Consider the following 20787-nt stretch of genomic DNA (forward strand, 5'->3'; position numbering starts at 1 on the left):
TTGATGGTTTTGCAGGAAAAGTTTACAGTATTCCGGACACCGTGTGCTACACTACACTGACATATATAGCAAAATTTGGCGTAAATTGCAGTAAAAGAAAGCTCAGCGGCTGTTGTGGAGGCAATTCAGATAATGCTACAAGCATTACAAAAAGAGTGAAGTGACTGAGATCAGATCAGATAATTTACATCTACTTAAACATCTATCTTGGAAACCGATGAGACATGACATTCGGTCACCAATGGTCCCATTACCATTAGCCAAGTCCATTCTCGGCTGTGGTGTAGGACCAGGTGATGCAAGACCAGTGGCCCTCCTGTAAGTTCAAGTTGATAATGTGAAAGGCATTCTCGGAGATGGGTTACCATTAATCCAGTCTGATGTATGCTGCGCAGTCGGTGATGCAAGACCATTGATCCTCCTCAAGGTTGATGGTGTAGGTGGGGTTCTTGGAGATAGGTTCACAAATTCCAGGGCCTGGGACCTCAGTTCCAAGGGGTAGTCAGCAACACATCCAATTCTTGGACCAGCTCCTGTTGACCACTTCAAGGAGAGCTGATGCCCTAATTGGTATGAATTGGTTGTGCTCTTGGAATTGATTCTTTGTAGTATCGCTTGCTTTGTCACCTCTGCTCTTGGGCTCTGAAGACCACCAGATAAAGTCCTTTTGTATTCACCTTTAGTTTCAGGTGGCTTAACTTCTTCGAATGCTTCTGAGGTCAAATTCTTCTCCTCATTGACAATATCAGGTTTAGGAGGCTCCATCGTTGCTGAAAGTTCAGGCAGCGTCCCACTTCCACTAGATTTGAAATCATCGTCATAGCTGTCGGAATCTTTGCTAGCTTTATGTATCTGAAACGTGAAAACATGGATGCCAGCATATCATCAGATAAGAGTTTGGGATCCATTTCTACTACCACAAATTATCACATCATAAACAAGAACTGTTAAAGGGCCATGTATTCCATCCGACAGTTGATGCATTCAGTCGCGGGAAAGTGGCAAGATTAAGGGGAGAAACAGAACTCAAAACTCGCACAGAATACCACAATTTTATTTCCATTTCACCAATCAATTTTATTGGCAATGGAGTCTGCTAGTGCTTCACTGACAATTACCGAAGCTTCCTATTAAACCGTCATGATCAAGGCAATAATATACGGTGAAATTAAAAAGTCACCTCAAATTCATCAAGGTTTACTCCATTTTGCCCAAGAAAGGATAAAAAGATGTCAAGGCTGTCATCTGTAGGCTTGTAATGTCCACTATATGCAGAGATAGACTGCAGAGTCACAGGCAATCAAGGATAAGATTCCCCAAGTTCAGCAAATGAATATTGAAAATCTCATTGGGTGTAGTCACTGGAAGCAGAGACACAATACAGAGAAAAAGAGAGTGGATAAAGAAAACTGCCATCTATCATCTTTGCCACATCACCAATAGTTTTAGATACACACCTAAACCCTAAATGAGTAGGATAACAAAAATCCTCATCCAACAAATCATATATTATCACAAATAACCATACCTTAAGAATCCCCTGCTGCGCTATTAGCCTTCCAGCAGCTAATGTAGCTCCTCCTGCTAGAAAGCTAGAATGATGGAACATTCCTTTCTTTTTCTGGAACATTATTAACAATTTATCATTTTTTTCACCCAAATGGCACACAAAAATATTATAAGGAAACTAGCATTAGAATTTCTGCATGTTTATTTAATCTCTTACCTCACCAGCATACAATTTTTGTGAAGTGCTCATAACGAATATCCACTTGCACCCTTGGTTTTCCTTGTAAGTATCAAGGAGACTCCCAGATTGTTTGTGAATGACTTTTCCATCCTCAACTATATATTCATAATTCTCTCTCTCTTGCTGATTTTCCATCAAGTACAACAAAGAAAAAAGCATAGAGGGCACAACGTCAGAATGCAAGAACTATAGATCAACATATTCTCTACATTTTACAACAAGGATTGCAATAACAAGACAGAGAGAGAGAGAGCACATACAGGTCCAAGATACTTTATGCATTGTTGTTGAAGCTTTGACATTGAACATTGTTTAAGATCAAGTTCTTTGCCATCACCTGCGTCCAACCTGCAGCAAAATACTTTTCAGCGAGAGCCGGTTTTCCCACCCCAAATGGGCTAGCCAACCATATTTTATGTTATCAAAAAGAACAAGAAGAAGAAAAAAGTATGAAAACAAAATATTCAAAGAAATTTATTCATCGTATTCTCACTAACATAAGGTGATTGTTTTGCTCTTCATATAATATTATACTGACACACGAAAATGTAGCCCAGTGGTAGAGTTGTAGATTTATAGGGGTACAACCTAGAGGTCATAGATTCAATTTGTGGGGGTAAGGCATGTGTGCGTACATCTTGTTTGTCCCTTACTCTCATTGAAATCCTTCATAAAATTTAGTTGAGAAACATATATTGACTGGTGATGCCATATATGGCATGAGATATAGTTGTTGTTTAGAGGTAAGACCTGGTGAGTACGAATATTTTTTCTTTATTTTTTTCCACACCCTGTCCACTTTTGGTGCTATTTTCCCAAGTGCAATCAGCCCGTCACCAACTACCTTTTGATGTTTTGGAATGTTCCAAGGAAAAAAATAAATTCTTAGAATCCCTAGCTACAAAAGAAACACGCGCACAGAGAAATTATACAGGATTTGGATGCAAACCCTCATACTTCTATATTAAATGTAAAGGTCGTCTGCAAAAGAAATTCAATACATACAAGAGGAAATTTAAGCGTGTCATGTTGGGCAACCTTAAACTGAATGCTTCTATTTGTGAAACGTCAAATATATCAATTTGGTAACAGGGCATACAGGCATAGCCTGGGGTTCCATGCAAATAGGAAGGGACCGTACACAATGAACTCAACTAGGGTATACAATGAACTTCAAGCTAAATTTTTTTTTTTTAATCAATGATCTTGCTCCACTACCAATAATTAGCACTAATAATCAAGGAGATCAGAAGCAAATCCACTCACCAGTAGAAAAATGGCTGCCCAGCATTTGCCTTGCACCACTCCTCATAGTAGAGATGCAAGTTATGCCCATAACGGTGCCGCGGATCAATCTAATGATAAAAAATTACACAAACACAATAAATATTAGGAAATTGCAAACTCCAGGTACAGTAATTAACTGTTCACATAGCTCGATTGCATTGGTTAAAACTATTTACTCTTAAGACTCAAGAAACAAAGGGGAAAAAAAAGGGAAGAGACTGTCATTACCGCTTCAATCCAATGTTGAAAAGCCAATTTTTGTGCCTTTGCGTCTATGGACAGACCTTTGCCGACCTGTCAACATATTCAGATGTATCACTCACTCCAATCAAACACACTCATCTTCTCTAACCGCACACCAAATCATTTTTGAAAGCTGACAACAGTTGAATCTGTCTCTAACCATACACCAAATAATTTGGCAAAAATAATTAGAAAAGGAAAAGAAGCCATTACCTTGGAAGCATTCCATCCAACACGATTCCACCTCGAGGCCACACTTTCTGGCGAATTGAAGAAGGAAATCGTACTGTGATTTAATCTAGCAAAGTCTAACGCCTGCCACCTGATGTCACACCATGAGATCTCGGTCAGTAATCAAGAAAATATAATTGAATTAATAAAAAAAAAAAAGTGAAAACAGAGGTTTTTGACCTACCATAGTTCTTCAGCTACAACAACAGAGTCTGCTAACCTGCGCCGCGTGCGGTAACTCCTGTACACCTTCTGCAGCTTCACCGCCGCGGTCGACTCACACGGGCCTCCCTCCGCATTCACATCACCCGGGGTCGCGGTGTGGCCCAATTCTTCTCCGCAGTTGATCGACGACAACTCTTCAGTTCCGTTGTGAGCCAGAGACAATTTGGCACTGCAGCATTCCGGATCATCCGCCGTCGCAGAATCAACCCCGTTGGTTTCCGGAGCATCAATGTCCAACATGGACGAATCGGAGCTCCGAAAATCGCCAGAACAATGGTTGGAAGAGGAAATCAACATCTTGCCTTTATATCGACAATAAGGGAGGGGCAATTTTTATTCGCGATCGAAGTTTGGCGAGGACTGCGTTTCGACCTCCATGTTAAAAAGAAGAAATAGTGACGCGGAGATAATTTAAACCAAACAAGGTCCTGTACGATCAGAGTGTCTGGGGATTGAGAGTGGAGAGTTGTTGCTTGGAGTTCGGGAGCTGAGAATATAAAAGGGATTCTCTGCTGATTTGGTTTTGCGGGAAACTTACTTGTCAATTTCACAGATTTTATTTATTTATTCATGTGCTAGGGATCAACGCGCGTGAGTAGAAGAAGAGGAGTATACTCGCTGGCTGCTAACGGAAATATTATTATCCGATATACAGAGTCAATGAGTCCATACAAACGGACAGAGGCGAAGCCACGTTGAGCCAAGCTGACCCCCCTCAAAAAAGGTTAATAATACTAATTTATACACTAATTTTAATTTAGACTTCTCTGAATTTTTAATTTAGACCCCCTTATTATAAAAAATCATACTCATGGTTGAAACAATAAGACTTGTGACAAGTATTATTTATCATATTTGATAAAATTTTTATTTTTAGTGTTATTTTTTGTATTTTCGAAGATATAACTAATATATAACCCTAAAAAAATTCCGGGGGCGTTGCCCCTGGACCCCCACTTAGCTTTGTCTATCATGACATAAAATCCTCTGTCCATCACTACGACCCCCTCATCTAAAGTCCTGGCTTCACCCCTGCAAACGGAGAACGAGTCCAACCTTTTCTTTAAATATATTTTTCATTGGAATTGAACTTTAGACACACATCTCCCTAACACAATCAATTGTTAACTGAACCATATCTCAATCTCGTTGGTAGAAAGAATCCAACTTGAATATCTCAATTAAGATGATTCAACAATCAACCCATGTGATCTACTTCACGGTGATTTTTTGATAATTTGCATAGTTTAATCTCTCAATTATAAACACCTTACACAACCAATTCATCTACTCTTTAGTATTTTTGGTAATTCAAGTTGAATGTCTTAATTAAAAGGATTTTGAACTATTATCTAAGTGAGAGATTAAGATGAATGAGATCACATCAACAAATAACATAATTTTAAACAATAAAATGATTTACTGTGTGTTTGGTGGGGTGGAACCCATTGTGGTTCCGCCAGCATATTAGATTTGCAAGTCCGTTCCACCAAACGACAAATCTGCCAACGGATATGTTGGTAAAACATCCGGAGCTTCTGTAGGGCTCCGGAGCTTCTGTAGGGCGTTAACACCCTTATATTTTTTCTAAAAAAAGTCATGCGGGCCCACAAAAGTAATTGATAAAGTGTAAAAAAAATCAATTTTCTTTTTAGAAATGTAGGCCACGTTTTGGCTTAACATTTTTTTACTTGAATATTTTTGAACACGTTATTTTATTTAATAAAATAATAACAAAAAATTATTACAAAACCATAAAATATAAAATTAAATTAATAACAAAAATTATTATAAAATCATAAAATATAATATTTTAATTCAACAGCTTTTCCACTATCATCAACTTTCAATTCGCCAAACATTTCACAACATATTTCACAGCTTTAAGCTCACACTTTTTTCCACAGTTTTTTCGTTAGCATTGAAAATCAATCTAACCGTTCTACCAAACGCACCCTTATTTATGAATAAATAGAAATTGAGGGGAATCGAGCACATGTTATTGGCATTGGTGATGAGGAAATTATGGGTTTTGGTACATAGAAACTTTGATGACATACAAAATTTGTTAGATTTTGCCGATGGTTGGTCTCCAATGCTCTGTATAAGAGGAGCATTTACGGAGTCCCTGATATCATCCTCGAGGACTCTCTAATGCTTAAGCTATAAGTCTCTGATGCTTAAGTTATAAGTCTAAGTGTTATTCAGAAATTGAGAGTGCTTTTATACTCGAATATCTCCCTTTGGTTAGTAATCAAAAGTCAATAGTTCAGCGTTCAAGTCTCCTTACTTGGTACGGAGGCCTTTTTTTTATTGACTTAGGTTGTGAAATTTTTATTTCTCCTCAATTCTTACTAAAATTTGTCGGGAGTGGATCTATTTATTTCTCCCTAATTTTTAGGAAAATTTGTTGGGAGTGTACCGCCTATCTTTCTTCTTGGTATGAGACCGATGTTTGAAAGTATAGGAGGATGGTCCATCTCACGTGCTTTCTACGCGCGTCAAAGTTTCTGATGGAGGCCATTTTTTATGCGTTACTCTAACGTAGAAAGTCCACTTGTTTTTTTTACGTTTCGTCATAGCTCGTGAGTTGACTAATTGACAAATTTCTGTCTTATGTGTGCATAAAAAAAATTAAATAGAAATATAATTAATTTCTCTTCATGCTTTGCTTTTGATGGTGAAGACGGTCGGTTACATATGTAGTAGTTTTTTTTTAAACATGAATTTAATCAATTGGTCGGTAGTTATTGTCATTTATTTTGATTATTTGTCAATTTTTTGATAAATTCTTTAAAAAAATATGTAAATTTATTTTCAAATAATCAGACGATTGATTCAGTTATATCGGTTTTAAAATAACCGATCGATAAACCAACGGTTGATTCGATTGTATCAATAATTTTTGTATAGTTACTACTATTCAATGTTTTCACCCTAATTAATTTTAAAGATTGTCTTATATTTGCTTTTACCAGATGTTTTGTATGTCTGGTCAATGAGTTTGAAACATGAGGAAAAAACCGCGTCTACGTTGTTAGATGGCAATAGCGGGGCGTTGATAAATCAAAGAATCTCTATCTCATGGTTCATGCATGGCCAGATATAATTTATTTGTGTTTGTGGGCAAGGAGGACACGTAAAAATTATAATTAATAGTATAGGTGTGTGAAGCAACATTATCCACCTAGGCTCCTAGCTAGCTACCATTTTTGGTTCGACGTCCTTTTAGTCATTTATAAACAAATCTACTTCATTGCAGATATTAATATATACGTACAAATTGTCAGTTGCCCAAAAATTTACCTAAATCACTGATAATTGGAGTGGTAAGCATGATATGTAACATTTTGATGATCTGGATCCCCCTCTCGTTTAAAAAAAAAAGAGTCTATTCAATATTGATATATTATATTATACCCAGCAATATAATCAATGTAACAACTGTCGTGTGTTTATTATTATTCAAACTTGGTGTTTAATCAGACATTATTGTTGGCTTTACGTACAGGGCATGCATGTTCGCATGTTTCTTGGTCTTCTTGATAGATGGATTACTAATTAAGTGTTTACCTAACTCAGTCTGATTTAAAATAACTTGTTTTGTGGAAGTTTGCAATTTGAGTTTTCAAACACAGTTTATCCATATCTCTTGTCTGGCCTAGGGAAAATTTGACGGCTTATTTTGGGATTTGGAGATCAGAGATCTTCTTCTTTTTTTTAATGGTATTTTCTTGATCTTTCTGGGAACAAAATAAAAATCTCGAGTACCAAAATTTTATATTGGAATGGGCCTGTTCTTGCAATTTTGTTGAGCCAGTCTCAGTTCTACAACGAGCTGGGCCTCGACGAGGGCCCGTAGGAAAGTTTGTAGAAGTTTAGTGGGAAGGTTCCTTCCATATCTCAACTCTCAAGTGGTTGGAAGTTTTGTTTTTTTTTTTTTTATTTTTTATTTTATATATATGTTTATAGGGATTTTGATGGTATGTGTTTTGATGAAAAGTAATGATGAGTTGTTGACTGAGATGGTAAATTTGAGATTGATAACTGTTAAGGTAAGCAGCAGATCATGAGTTTAAGTTCCATGAGTATTTTTATTTATCACAATTTGCGTTATCTTCCCCCATTGAGTGTCAAGTAATCCATCATCCATGGGATTGCAGGGTCTTTATCTGGCCTGAGGTGATCCACGGGAGTTGCGGGTCTTCCATGTGACTGGATCCACATTGCTGGTGTGTGTTTTGGCCTTTTACAACCCATGAAAACACCCTACAACTCATGAAAACCAACTCCCAAGCAAATTAAGGAACAATCATCAGACATCCTATATGCCTATATCAACATCTCTAAGAAAAAAAACAACAAAAAAATACTGCACGTGACCACCTCAGGCTTTTATGATGCAAGTGATAGGATAACAATGTGAAATCCAAAGTTCTAAGTGATTGAAACTCAAATAGCAATCAGCTTTTTCAACGAAAGTAGCTCATTTGAAACTCCAACAAGAAGCCAATCTTATTTGTCAAGTACAACAAAAGAGTGAAAAGAGACGGCAATCCACTGAATTATTTATATTTTACTAGCAAAAGAGAGACCTTCCTTTGTCAGCACATCTAAGCTATCAACTGTAGGTTTCAGCCTTGCAACTTTGGCCATAGCCTTGTTTTCATCAGGAGTCCCACCTTCTAGGAATGCTCCAACAACCTTTCCATCGTTAATCCAGTACGACCCAAACTTCGGCTTTGGAGACGTTGGACTGTTGTCTCCAAAGAGAACAGTCTCACCGACATTGTCACCGTAGAATTGCCATGAGAGATCAAAGACACGAGAATAGAAGAATGGAAGATAATCATACTCGTCAATCTGTTTACCCTCCTCCTTTGCCTTGATGGCCTGAAAATTGGGAAGAGGTACAGTGAAGGGCATGAACAAGTAGTTACAAGGAAACTCACCAAAAGCTACATATAAACTATGGAAAGAATTGGATCCCAATATACATAAGTATATAAGACTACTGTATATAATGCCAAAAAAAACAAAGATCCATTACCTTCACAGCCTGCTCAGCTGATTTGCGAGCATGATCGACGTGTTCAACTCTTCTTATATCATTGTACAATTTCATAGGGAATGTAGCAACGTCACCCACAGCATACACATCAGGAACACTTGTTTTGAAGAACGCATCAGTCTGGAGGTTAATCAAAGCCATGTCATGAGATAGAAGATACAAATTTATCAAGATAATATGGTACTACTGCTTGACTGCCAATGCTAGCTAATAAGTCATGGAAATTTTTTAAGAAATTCAAATGGACCAAAACAGTAGGGTAATGAACATTGTTATCACATCAAACAATATTCCAAATTTTTGATCTACATTTTTTTTCATTTCAGAATATTAACACAGAGGTATTAAAATATCAGATCAAAAAAAACACAGCCAAGAATTAGGATGAACAAGTCAAGGTCGCACCAACCTTTATTCCACCTTTTTCCTCTTCAACTGAACCTTTGAACAAAGTTGTAAACGGTCTGCCCCCAACCCCAACAACAACTATGTCAGCTTCCAACACCCTGCCATCTTTAAGTTGCACTTCCTTTACCTGAAATGTGGACACACAACCACCATTAGAGAACTACTTTTAGTCCCCTTTAGAACTGATGAAAACCTGGTTAGTCATATACTCACTTCTCCAGTTGAATCAGCAGTAAACCCAACAGCAACTGTTCCCTTAATAATCTTGACTCCCTTATTAGCATAATAGCTCTCATAAAATGCAGCTATGTCAGCAGTAAAAAGTCGAGGCACTGCAAGAACAATACGTTAGGAAAACATTGATTTACGGTATGCCTCTCAGCGATGTTATTATATATGCCCACAGAATAACGCAGGTTTTACTTACTGCACCAGGGCTCAGGGTAAACCATAGTAACATCTAAATCGTTGATTTTCAAAGCGGCACTAAGCTCAAGACCAATGTATCCTCCTCCAACAATTACAGCTTTCCCATTTTTCTTTCCTATAATAGCTTCCACAAGCTTATCAGCATCATCAATTTCTCTCAAGTAGAAGATGTTTTTGGCATTAGCGCCTTGTACACCAAAATCTGACAATCTTATCACCTGAAAAGGCCAAATTGTAAGAATTTCAATATGTCACGAAAAGCAAGCAGAAAACCAGGTAATGCTTTATCAGGATTATCTAATATTATACTTACTGTAGATCCAGTTGCAATGATCAAAATGTTATACCCAAAGGTCTCTCCAGCAGCACTAACCAGTGTCTTGGCAGCAAGATCGGCTTTCACAATTTCTGTGCCCAGGATCAACTCAATTCCTGCAAGCATCAAAATTCTGAGCACCATCACCAAGACCACACTCTTCTTCAAAAGTTACAAATGGGCAACTTAACCTAATATGAGTGGAAATTGACCCCACTATTTACAATTATGGCCCCCTATTTGTCACTGTTATGGCACATATATTAACAGAAAAAAACAAAGGGGAAGTCTATAGGAGAGAAATCAAATATCACCTTTCTCCTTGTACCACTCAGGAAGCAATCTCTCTCCTCCACTTCCAACACATACATGGAACCCAGGAAGTCTTGCAGTTCCTGCCAAAAAGAAGAAGTAAATTTACATATACACAAACGGATTCCAAAATTTTACTTTACCCTAGACAGGAATACGCCTACTGCTTGGAATATTTCACATAAACAACAAAACTTACCCACTGGGAAAAGATAAGCCTTGCTAAGAGCAGGACGCTCATAAGGAGCTACCTGGGAAAGAAATAAAAGTTCATCACGTGAGGCCATAACAGGACATACTGGAAAAAAACTCTTATATATCTCTCTCCACATTTCCCCGACATATGTCAGCATATAAGAAAGAGCTTCACCAGGATAATACTATGAACAAACCAATCTCAAGGGATATAGGAATGGAACAACTATTTGGCTTTCCTCATGACAAAACTACCAACAAACATAGTACTTTGAGGATTTAACAGTCTATCTCGCATTATTACATCCCAAATGTATTATATATAGATGTGATCAGTGAAAACAGCTGTTTGTTGATAGATGTGGATAAGGCGGTTTAGGTTCTTCAGAATAAATACGGGGAGATAAAAAAATGTTAAAGAAGCCTAACATAGCTATGCTAAGAGAACATATCTCACGCCGTGACGTTCTAGGGAGTAACAGAAAGCAAAGAAATAACTAGAGCGCAAGAGAAGAGGATACTTGCTTTTTTCTCTCCATTAAAAACTGTACATGAGAAGTTATCTAGCAGGGCCCTTACCTTGAAAACAACATAAGTTTAGTCCTCCATTCAATCATGGTCATTAGTGCAGCTACACTATATACATAATGAAAAATACAGAATTTTCAAGGCTAGTTGTAACGTTAGGACGGAGCAGTAACTTGAAATACCCATAAATTCTGCATAGGACTCCTCGAATCAAAATGGGAGAAAGAGGAAACCCTAAAGATAAAAATATCCTAATGTTAAAACAGAACTGGAAGAACTTCTGGAAGCACCCTATAAGTTAGATCAAGAACAAAAAACTCCTGCCACTAAAGCATTTGGCAAGGCGAGCTTTGACCTTGGTAAATTTGCCCCATGGCAACATAATATTACTCAACTCAAACCATAAAAAATAAATTTAAAAAAAAGTCACTCCACAAACCTGGAAATAACTCAGACTAGCTATAAAATCAAACTACAAAATGTTTGACTAGCTTAAACATTCCAACCTAGAATTGTGAAATTACATAAAAATCACATATTAAAACATTGAAATCATCCTGAAAATGCATTTTACCTCCATTTTGCTTCCTCCATTGACTCAGAAAAAACTTAAATATAATTGGAAACTAAGACGCTAGTATTTTTCTAAGGTGAAACAGAAGCAGAGAACCAAAATCAAAATGATCAGAGAAGAAAAAAAAAACAAAACAAAACCTGCACAAGATGAATAAACAAATGCATCAAAAGGTATATAAAACATACCAACTCCTTAGAAATGATTGCCAGCTCACCGAGCTTAACTCCCTGTTTAGCAAACTCCCTAGCTGCATACCCCTGCATTGACAAAGTGTGAAAATATTGGCCAGGAATAAAAGGATATAGTCTCAAACTGTAGTACAAAACACAAGTAACATCAAAAAAGACCTCTCTTGTTATTTTACCCTCTGGTACTCCACGAAGTTTATATGTAAAAGGGGTACCACTGAGTAGAGAACAAAATAATCAAAATTTTGAAAATGGAAAGACTGCACCAACCGATTTGTTGAAGAAAGGAGTCAACATGAAATAGAGATTAAAAAAAGAGGTATATGCTACGATCAAACACCACAGTTATTTCTCTTCTTTTGAAATAATCGCTTACCACACAAATCAACTACTGTAATTCAAAAACCCTCGCTAATCCCACTGTTTACATTGACTGTACAATCAATTTATCTCAGGGAAGCAAAATATCGCTTCTACAGAACACTATACATAAAATTAACAGTCAATTTATATACCGGATCGTCAGTTGAATCACAGATATCAATACATCCAGAAAAACGACAAGAATTAGATCTAGATGCACAGACGAACGTATATAACTGTGCCAAAATCCAAATCCCGATCCACAATCATCAATCTAAAGAACTGGAAACAAAACGATATAGATAGTATTCGCAAATCAAAAGCCAATACCGTGAATAGAACAAGAAATGATATAGAAAACTTACAGCGGCCACACCACCACCGAGGATCACGTACTTGAAAATTTTCCCCGCCATAGATCAACACTGAAGGATACTCTCCGTTCTTCTTGTTTGTTCCTCTCCGTGTGCAAAGTATAAAAAGGAGCAGGGATATGGTAGCCCGTGATTGGTGAGATATTAATAATGCAAAAAAATAGCCCAATTGGCAGGAGATTAGACTTTGCTGCGTCAGACTCTCCGTGCAGTCGAGGAGATAACAGCCGTTACTTTTGCGGACTTTTTATGGGTCTAGAGACTTGCCACGTGGAAATCGGAATGCCTTTTCTCAGCCCGTTTGGAGATAATTTATATTGGCTAACAAAATAGGGGGATTTTTCAGGGTACGGCGTCGTATCGTGTGCATGGAAATGGAACGTAATTTTTATTCCTCACTGCTTTTCTTATTCCTTACCTAATGAATATATATGTGGGGAAGCATACAGGTTATTTCTAATTATATTAAAGAAGGAAACAAAGTTTCCAATTAAAAAATAATCAAAAGTGATAGGGATCTCAGTAAAAAGCATTTCAATCATCCCAGTAATGAATGTGTAACTCTTTGGTTCAATCACAAGGTTTTGTTAGTTCCTACACTTACATCAATCAAGAGACAAGATCCACTACTGAGATAACTGAGATGTTTTTTACTAGTATTCGCAATGTTATTGTTTGGTCAAGGAGTATGCAGAATCTGATAATCGACTGAAGTGAGCATGGCCAGAACATCATCCAATATAAAATCTAACAGACGTTAGATATTGAGAGGGTGTGAAATTGAACTCACAAACCAGTTCCATCCCAAATCAAACGCAAAGGCCTCAGCCAGGGTTGGGGCCATCATTCTGGACCACCTAGGCCCAGTAGCATCGATTGGGCCCATAATTGCTGCACCTAGTAAACTGGGCCGATATTAAAATGGAATAAGAGCAGTATGTTACAATAACTCAATAAGTTAAAAACATAGTCCAAGCTGGCCCATGAGTTTTGTTAATGGATATGATTTGTTGGGCTGAGCGAAAATAAATTGGGCTAATTGGGTCGCCGATATCTACAGTTTAGTGAGCCCAGTTCAAGACAAGAAAAATAATTTATATATAAATCAATCAAATTTAATTACCCAATAATTCTGAAGAAATTTGGTTGATTTTAAAAATATATAAATCAGTGTTAGTCAACACTTATTCAACATAATATCCGATGCTATGACAATGGATTTGTGGGGATAAAGTCAAACGTACGCCAAGTATTTGTGGGGATGGTTCCTTAGATATTATTCTTAACGCTATCTGTGTTGAACTTCTTGACCGTCGGCGGCTTATATGAAAAGTATAAAAGAACTGATCAATGTCAAAAGATTTTAATCTTTGAGAAAATTCTTTGCGATGGTCACTTTCCACTGCTATTTCAAAGAGGTTTAATTCTCAGCGATCCGTTCATTTCATTTGTAGAATAAACGGAGAGTCGTGTCATGCATTTTAATAAATAAAATTGACTTCAATGTCAAATCCTCACACTCAAAAGATCCTGGAGTTTCATTGTTGTATATATATATATACACAACGTGAAAACTGAGGTCATGCATATATGCTCTCTCTAGAATCCAAGATAGTAACAGCACCTAAATTATAATTTGAAGAGACGGTCAAATTCTAATCTATGGAAATTTTGTAAAGGTAAGATGTCTCACATCGGGAAGTTGAAGGAAAGCAAAGTATTTTATTTGTCAAGATTGAACACGTCTCAAATATTGTAGATGATCCTTTGAAGAACAAAACCGTATGCATAGGACTAGAGACCCAAAATGGACAATACATTTCTTACATGGTATCGTATGATGATCCAACTACGATGTCGGGTTCACTTACCTCCCCTATTTGGATTACCTACTCATAAGGTGAGAGGTACCACAAAAACCCTAACTCGTATAATCCATTTATTGGGCCTCGCATAATCGAGCCTACAAGAACATGAGAGTATTAAGATAAAATGTCTCACATCGGAAAGTTAAGGGAAAACAAAATACTTTATAAGTCAAGATCCAATGCCTCTTAATTTAGACAATTCTTTTAAAGATAAAACTGTGTGGGCCTTAAGGCGCAGAGCGGATAATAGCACTTTAATTTGTTTGGATTGAATTTTCTTACAAATTTTTGTTGTAATTAAAGTATTATGGGTTTAGTTAATCGTGGAGCCTAAAGTTTGTTCTCTACGTATGTTGATTTCAAAGTAATCGATGCCTTGCTTGTCAAGTAGATGGTGAGGATTAAAAAAACAAGAAAGTAGACGGTGGGGATTAATATATCTAGAATTGAAAACGACCAAGGTCTGTTCTTTTCCAATTATTATTATTATTGTTTTATAATTTTCGATTAATATATCTAAATATCTAATTGAAAACGAGCAAGGTATGTCCTTTTCAATTATTATTATTATTGTTTTATAATAGTCGATGTTGTTATATGGGCCAACCAGTGACATACGTACAACAAAAGAATTGCAATCTTTATAGGGCGTGACGACACTAGTAATCTTTATAGTCATTTTGTGACTCATGGGCCCGTTTTAAACCCGGGATGGTCACTGCATACGCACAGCAGGTTATTTCATACGCACAGCTTGTGTCTCATAAACTCTTATCAAACATCAATCCTATCGACTCAGTGTTTTAATATTCCAATTATCCTAAATACTGGATGGATACACATGATTTCATAAGGGACACGTGGGGCTTACGATTTCACATAGATTATAAATTTTTTTTTTTAAACAGGGGTTGGGAAGGGGTAGAATTCAAACCCATAATCTAATGGGTGAATGATCTCTTGCATGCAATGTGATTATCGTTCAATCAATGACTCACTTGTCACATAGATTATATATGTTCGTCTCAATATTTGGGGCAGTTGGGACGAAAAAAATATTGGAATCGTTAGGATTTTCGCTTCTCAAAAGACTAAGTTCTGTTTTTTTTTTTTTTTTTTTGATAAGCAAAGACTAAGTTCTGTGTTTTTCTTTTTGCAACATATTTATAATATCCTGCAAACAATGATGAAAAATGTTTGTCTAATATACACAACGTTTCTTGTACCTTGTCAGTAACTGTTTGCATGTATTATATATATATATATATAGATATATATACAGGAATTCTCCTATGTGGACCAAAAGTGTGGACAAAGTTTGTGGACCAAAATCCAATGGTTATAATCAATCACAACATAAGTGGGGGCCACACATTTATTATGGGGCCCACCACATCTATGGTTGAAAAATAAGTCCACAAACTTGGTCCACACTTTTGGTCCAGATAGGAGAATTTCTGTATATATATATATATATATTTTTTTTTTTCTTTAATGTAACGAAGAAGACTGTTGTCAAAATTGCTTCAACATAACTAATCAGTGCAATAATACATCTGAAAAGTCTGTCATTGTTCGATGACGCACCATACTAAACCAATACTCTTTGTTTAAAAGAAAGTAGACAAAACCCTAAAACCTGGAGTACCATATAAATATAGAATGGGGCCATAACGTGCCACTTGAAGCATCAGCTACTGAGAAAGAACAAGTTATTAATTTGGCTATTTTTTTGGAGATTTCCAAGAGGCTGAAGCAAAGGCAAAATTACCATTTTAGAATTATAATTAATTGGTATTTATTATATATTAATATCAGCCATCCATCGGAGAAAAAGCTATAATTAAATTAAATCAAAGAGAATCAATTGATTGAGGAGCCGAAGCAACTGAGATGCTTTGATTTATATATATTTAATTAGAACCTGTCTCTTTACCGTAGTACTAATACCTTATCAATATGCATGCATGTATTAATAAATGTCAATTTCATGGCTTCAAGGTAGGATCCGGGGGAGGTCCAGTCTCAATAAACACTAGACCCCTCCAATGAAAGTTCCTAACCGTCAAATAATTATTTTGTTTTTTTTTTGGCACATAATTACAATTGAAATGTGTCTTTATCTCCCTCAACATCTATTTTTTTTGTCTAAATAAAAAAATAATTATTTTAATTTAATATATATTGTAAAAATTAAAAAAAAAAATTATAGCCGTCATATTAATCTGACGACTAAGAACTTTCACTAGAGGGGTCCAATATTTATCGAGACTGGACTTCCCCCGTATCCTTTAAGTTATTCCATTGTTTGCGGATCCTTTATTGACCAAATGCAATGTCTGCCCTAATATGAGAGTAAATGAATACAGCAAGATTCATGAACTCAAACGGTCATAGGAAAATCTTTGGCGATGATTCTTTTAAGTTTTAACGACTCCTTTTTCTTTTGGGAAGCACCATCCCAACCCCCCTACTTTCAACCCTCTTACCTTCTCTAGACTACTTTAATGACTTTTTCCAATCTCATCCGTTGAATGACTTTTCAATGGTTTGAAATTGTAAAAAAACATCACCTTTTGCTTAGTGGTCCTTGCATCGTAAAACTCGTCAGCCCCTTTTTTTGACCGTTCATTGGATGACAATGCCAGATATGGGTCTATTGATTGCTTCTGCATACAATGTGATATTGCATGTTCTTCATCATGCAGAGAGTTGGACATATCTACCACTACGTACAGCTCCTCCATCACCCTATCTACGCGTTGCCATTGCTATAGGGCACGTAAATGGTAATCACTACGTCAAAGTTGGTTTGACAAGGAATTATCCAATGCCTCCCATCACACCCGAATGGGTTCACTGTAGACATACTTGTGCAGCTGCATGGGCGACTCCGTATGCGGAACGATTAGATGCGTACATGCACTCATATGGATTCATCAAATCTTCATCTGAAGCTTTTATTCATGTACTTGAATAAATTATTATCTATGTCTTACAAAATTATGATAATTAAAAAAAGCAAACAAATAATCTTAATCAAAACATTTAAATTAATAAATGTATATATATATTCTCTGCCCTATATGTGTGTGTATGTATATATCTATATATATATATGTGTATGTATATGAGATGAGATATGATGAAAAGACATGACATGACAAGACAAATAGTGACAACCTAGGGGGAGGGGTTTAAAATAGGGGGGGTTTATTTATCAATTTCATTTTCTTTTTTGTTTTCATGGAATTAAGCATGTGTCTTTTTTTTTCTTTTTGCAGATTAGAAAAGTCAAGTTTGTTCTGGTATCTGCATAGATGTTCAGGTTTGAAGAGTCATAGCTTGGGTCTTACGACTCGAAAGATTCTCCAACCAATACATTCTAAAATAAAACTTAGGAGACTTTTCAATTTTTTCTTTGTGGCGATCCTACCAAATATATATAGTAGTTAGAGAGAATTTACATAATAATATAAATTGAGATATTCACCGTTTTCAATCCGGTATCATGTTTTTCGGACAGCCGAGTGAGCTTAAACCTCGGGTCATCAGAATAATCCATATCACGTTGACGACAAGTAAGATCGAGCAGAAGCCATGCAAGTAAAAATGAGGTTCCTATCTCCTCTTCAAAAGTGAATCGAAAACGACAAGAAAATACTCACATCTAGTTCAAACTCCCAACCTTAGTATCATAAGAGTAGAAGTTGGTTGGTTGCTAAAAGCAAAAGTTGATGTTGCATTAGGTGATCTTGTGACGATAGCCCATTTGTGGCTATTGCTTACATATATATAATTTATAACTGACGTGGTATATATATATAGGGAATGTGAGGTCATATCGAACAGAATTTCAGAGTGGAAAAGACCTTAACTGGTAAAGAAATATGCACAGTAGGTGAGTTTGATATGGAAAACCATGTAAGTATGTAGTATGTTTTTTAACTAGTCGGGAGCTCGTATAATGCGCCAATTTCAAATTTTGTAACAAATGCTATTTATAAAAATTATTTATATTATATTAATAGAATTATAATGAAATTACTAGTATTACAATATATATGTATATAGAGTGTAATACAATTAGCATACAAATAACATAATTTTTTATTTTATAGTAACAAATTTTCTTATTGATACCGCCATGCGTGGCAACATATAAAGTTTAAATATTTCAGCTTTTACGTATTGTATATAGATTAGTTTTTTCTCCGATGAATAGCTTTGCTTCCATGATTGATCTGATTTCTTTTAAAAGCAACCAATCAAAAGGATACTTCTTCACAAGTAAGAATAATTCATTAGCGTAACAATCATCCCAAACAAATGGATTTGGGAGCTCCGTAATTCCCTAGAGTCTACAATTCATATATAATGGTGGATAAAAATTCAAACAAGTTTTAAAAATATAAAAATAAAAATATGGTGTGATGTGATATACATTCCAAACAATTATATTCAAATTATAGACTCGTCTACAATTTAAAACGAACTGCGGAGCTATCATACCCATCCCAAACAAACGTTGACCAAATTAAGTTCATCTTGGTCTTCTTCTCTAGAAGCCGTTGAATGCTCAAAAACGAACCACCTTAACATGCGACCGTTGAAAATTAGTTTTAAAAGTAAAAGGGCATGCGTGCCATTCTCTCTAATTTTAAAGTTACAGCCGGTGGAAATTGAATATTTTTTTTTATTTAATATAAAATGACGAATAACGTTGGGATATGACTTATTAGTTTAGTAATTATGTATTTATAAATCATTAGATTTAGAGGTAGACGTGGGCATGCTACTTGCTAGTCCAATCTAGGTGTACACAACAAATTTCTCAGTGTAAATTAAATACACTTAAAATTTGATACAAATTACAAATATTTAAATCAAAGTGGATTTGATCTCTTCTTTTGACGTATTTCACACTAATACGGAATCCTCTGATTTTTAGTTGAGTGCTTCAAACAAATTCTACGAATTTGAAATAAAATCCAGTTGGATTTGAGTGTTGGACTTGAATTTGGGATTTGATTGTCGGACTTGAGACTTGATGGAATTCTAAGAATTCTGGATTTAGAGAACTTGAACTTCACTTCCGAGACTTGACTTGACTTAGACTTGAGACTTGAAGGAATTCTAAGAATTCCGGATTTAAAGAACTTGGACTTTTCACTTCCGGGACTTGACTTGGATTTGAGACTTGAAGGAATTCTAAGAATTCCGGATTTAGAGAAGAAATTTGAGAGAGTCTTTAGATAGTTTCTCTCTACTCCTCTTCTCCTCTTTTTTTTTTTTTTTTCCAAATGAGCTTGGTATTTATAGGCAAAGGGAGAAGTGGGATTTACTTATGTACCCTTGGCCTTAACCCTTGACATTAAGGGTATTGTAGAGAAATCACTTAATCAATGATTATCTCTTTAATTTAATTTAATTTTTATTTGAATTTGATTTTATTTGTATTTATCTTAGATTTTATCCATTTAATAATATTTTGGGCTTCATAAATTATTTTAATTTAGAGCCCACTATTTTATTTAATTGGGCTGCAAATTTTTTGTGTCTACAAATGCCCCCTCAAGACTTAAGTTATCAAAGATTAGATAATTTAAGTCTTGAATTATCTAATAAAATTTGTTTTATATAATCACAATTTGATTTGTATTTGATAACTTATAACTAATCTCACTTGATATAGGAGAGTTAGACTTATATAAAGCCAACATGTGCTATAGAGTTTGTATACTCACTCTTTCAACATCACGCATAAAAGGTGAGACAACTTTAGTTTTTTTTTTTTGAATAGCTTTCGATAAAATTCCTATGAGTGAGATGATTGGTGCCCTTGAGGGCTTTGCTGATGAAGGTAGCCCAAATGATTGTCTATTAGGTGAACTTCCTGATAGTGTTGGAGAAGGTATTATTCCATCCACACATTCTTTAGAGAATAGAAGCCTAATCTTGACAGATGATGGGGCTACTTCAGGGACATTGGGTCAGAAAGTTTCTAGCACCAAATCCCAACAATTGACTGTTGTTTAATCCGCATCAGCGAATCCTGAAGATAAGTCACCAAATCTTTTAAATGAGCATGAAGAGATGCTCCGTGAAGCAATGACGGCATATCTTGAGAAGGAATTTGACAAGGCATTGCATGGAGGCCTATCTGACTTGAGAGGATGGTGGACTCGGAAGTCATCTTGTTATAAAGACTTCTGTAGTCAATTTTTTCACATTGATATTTCTCCTTTAATGGCAAAGGTGGTTGAATACTTGAATGACATTGATGACTTCCTTCACGAGGAGAATGACACCATGCGTTTTCCATCTTTAGAAGAAAAGCAAAAGCAGTTGGCTTCTTTGGAAGATCTTATTTCTGTTCGTATGCTTATTGTTCCAGACTTGACCAAGGAACGTTGCAAGAT

The 20787-nt window shown here is 35.9% G+C and overlaps 2 protein-coding genes across 3 annotated transcripts; both read right to left on the reverse strand.

Annotated features, from left to right (window-relative positions):
- Positions 1–66: 66 nt before the first annotated feature.
- LOC120012166 (IQ domain-containing protein IQM3-like) lies at positions 67–4254 on the reverse strand. 2 transcript variants are annotated; one of them, XM_038863464.1, is made up of 9 exons: positions 3696–4254; positions 3494–3602; positions 3266–3331; positions 3017–3105; positions 2011–2098; positions 1727–1873; positions 1529–1621; positions 1181–1282; positions 67–852 (listed from the first exon to the last, which is right to left on the reverse strand). In XM_038863464.1, exons 1-9 carry the CDS (start codon positions 4031–4033, stop codon positions 325–327), a joined length of 1560 nt encoding a protein of 519 aa, XP_038719392.1. In that variant the 5' UTR covers positions 4034–4254; the 3' UTR covers positions 67–324. The 2 variants fall into 2 exon arrangements, with proteins under 2 accessions (XP_038719392.1, XP_038719393.1); XM_038863465.1 differs by lacking the exon at positions 1181–1282.
- Positions 4255–8126: 3872 nt separating this feature from the next.
- On the reverse strand, positions 8127–12641 carry LOC120013509 (monodehydroascorbate reductase 3, cytosolic-like). The gene is made up of 10 exons (XM_038865343.1): positions 12489–12641; positions 11758–11829; positions 10472–10523; positions 10275–10355; positions 9958–10076; positions 9643–9862; positions 9429–9547; positions 9217–9342; positions 8787–8927; positions 8127–8629 (listed from the first exon to the last, which is right to left on the reverse strand). Exons 1-10 carry the CDS (start codon positions 12537–12539, stop codon positions 8306–8308), a joined length of 1305 nt encoding a protein of 434 aa, XP_038721271.1. The 5' UTR covers positions 12540–12641; the 3' UTR covers positions 8127–8305.
- Positions 12642–20787: the final 8146 nt, after the last annotated feature.

Source organism: Tripterygium wilfordii, chromosome 13 (genome assembly GCF_013401445.1).
Source record: "Tripterygium wilfordii isolate XIE 37 chromosome 13, ASM1340144v1, whole genome shotgun sequence".
Lineage (NCBI taxonomy): Eukaryota > Viridiplantae > Streptophyta > Magnoliopsida > Celastrales > Celastraceae > Tripterygium > Tripterygium wilfordii.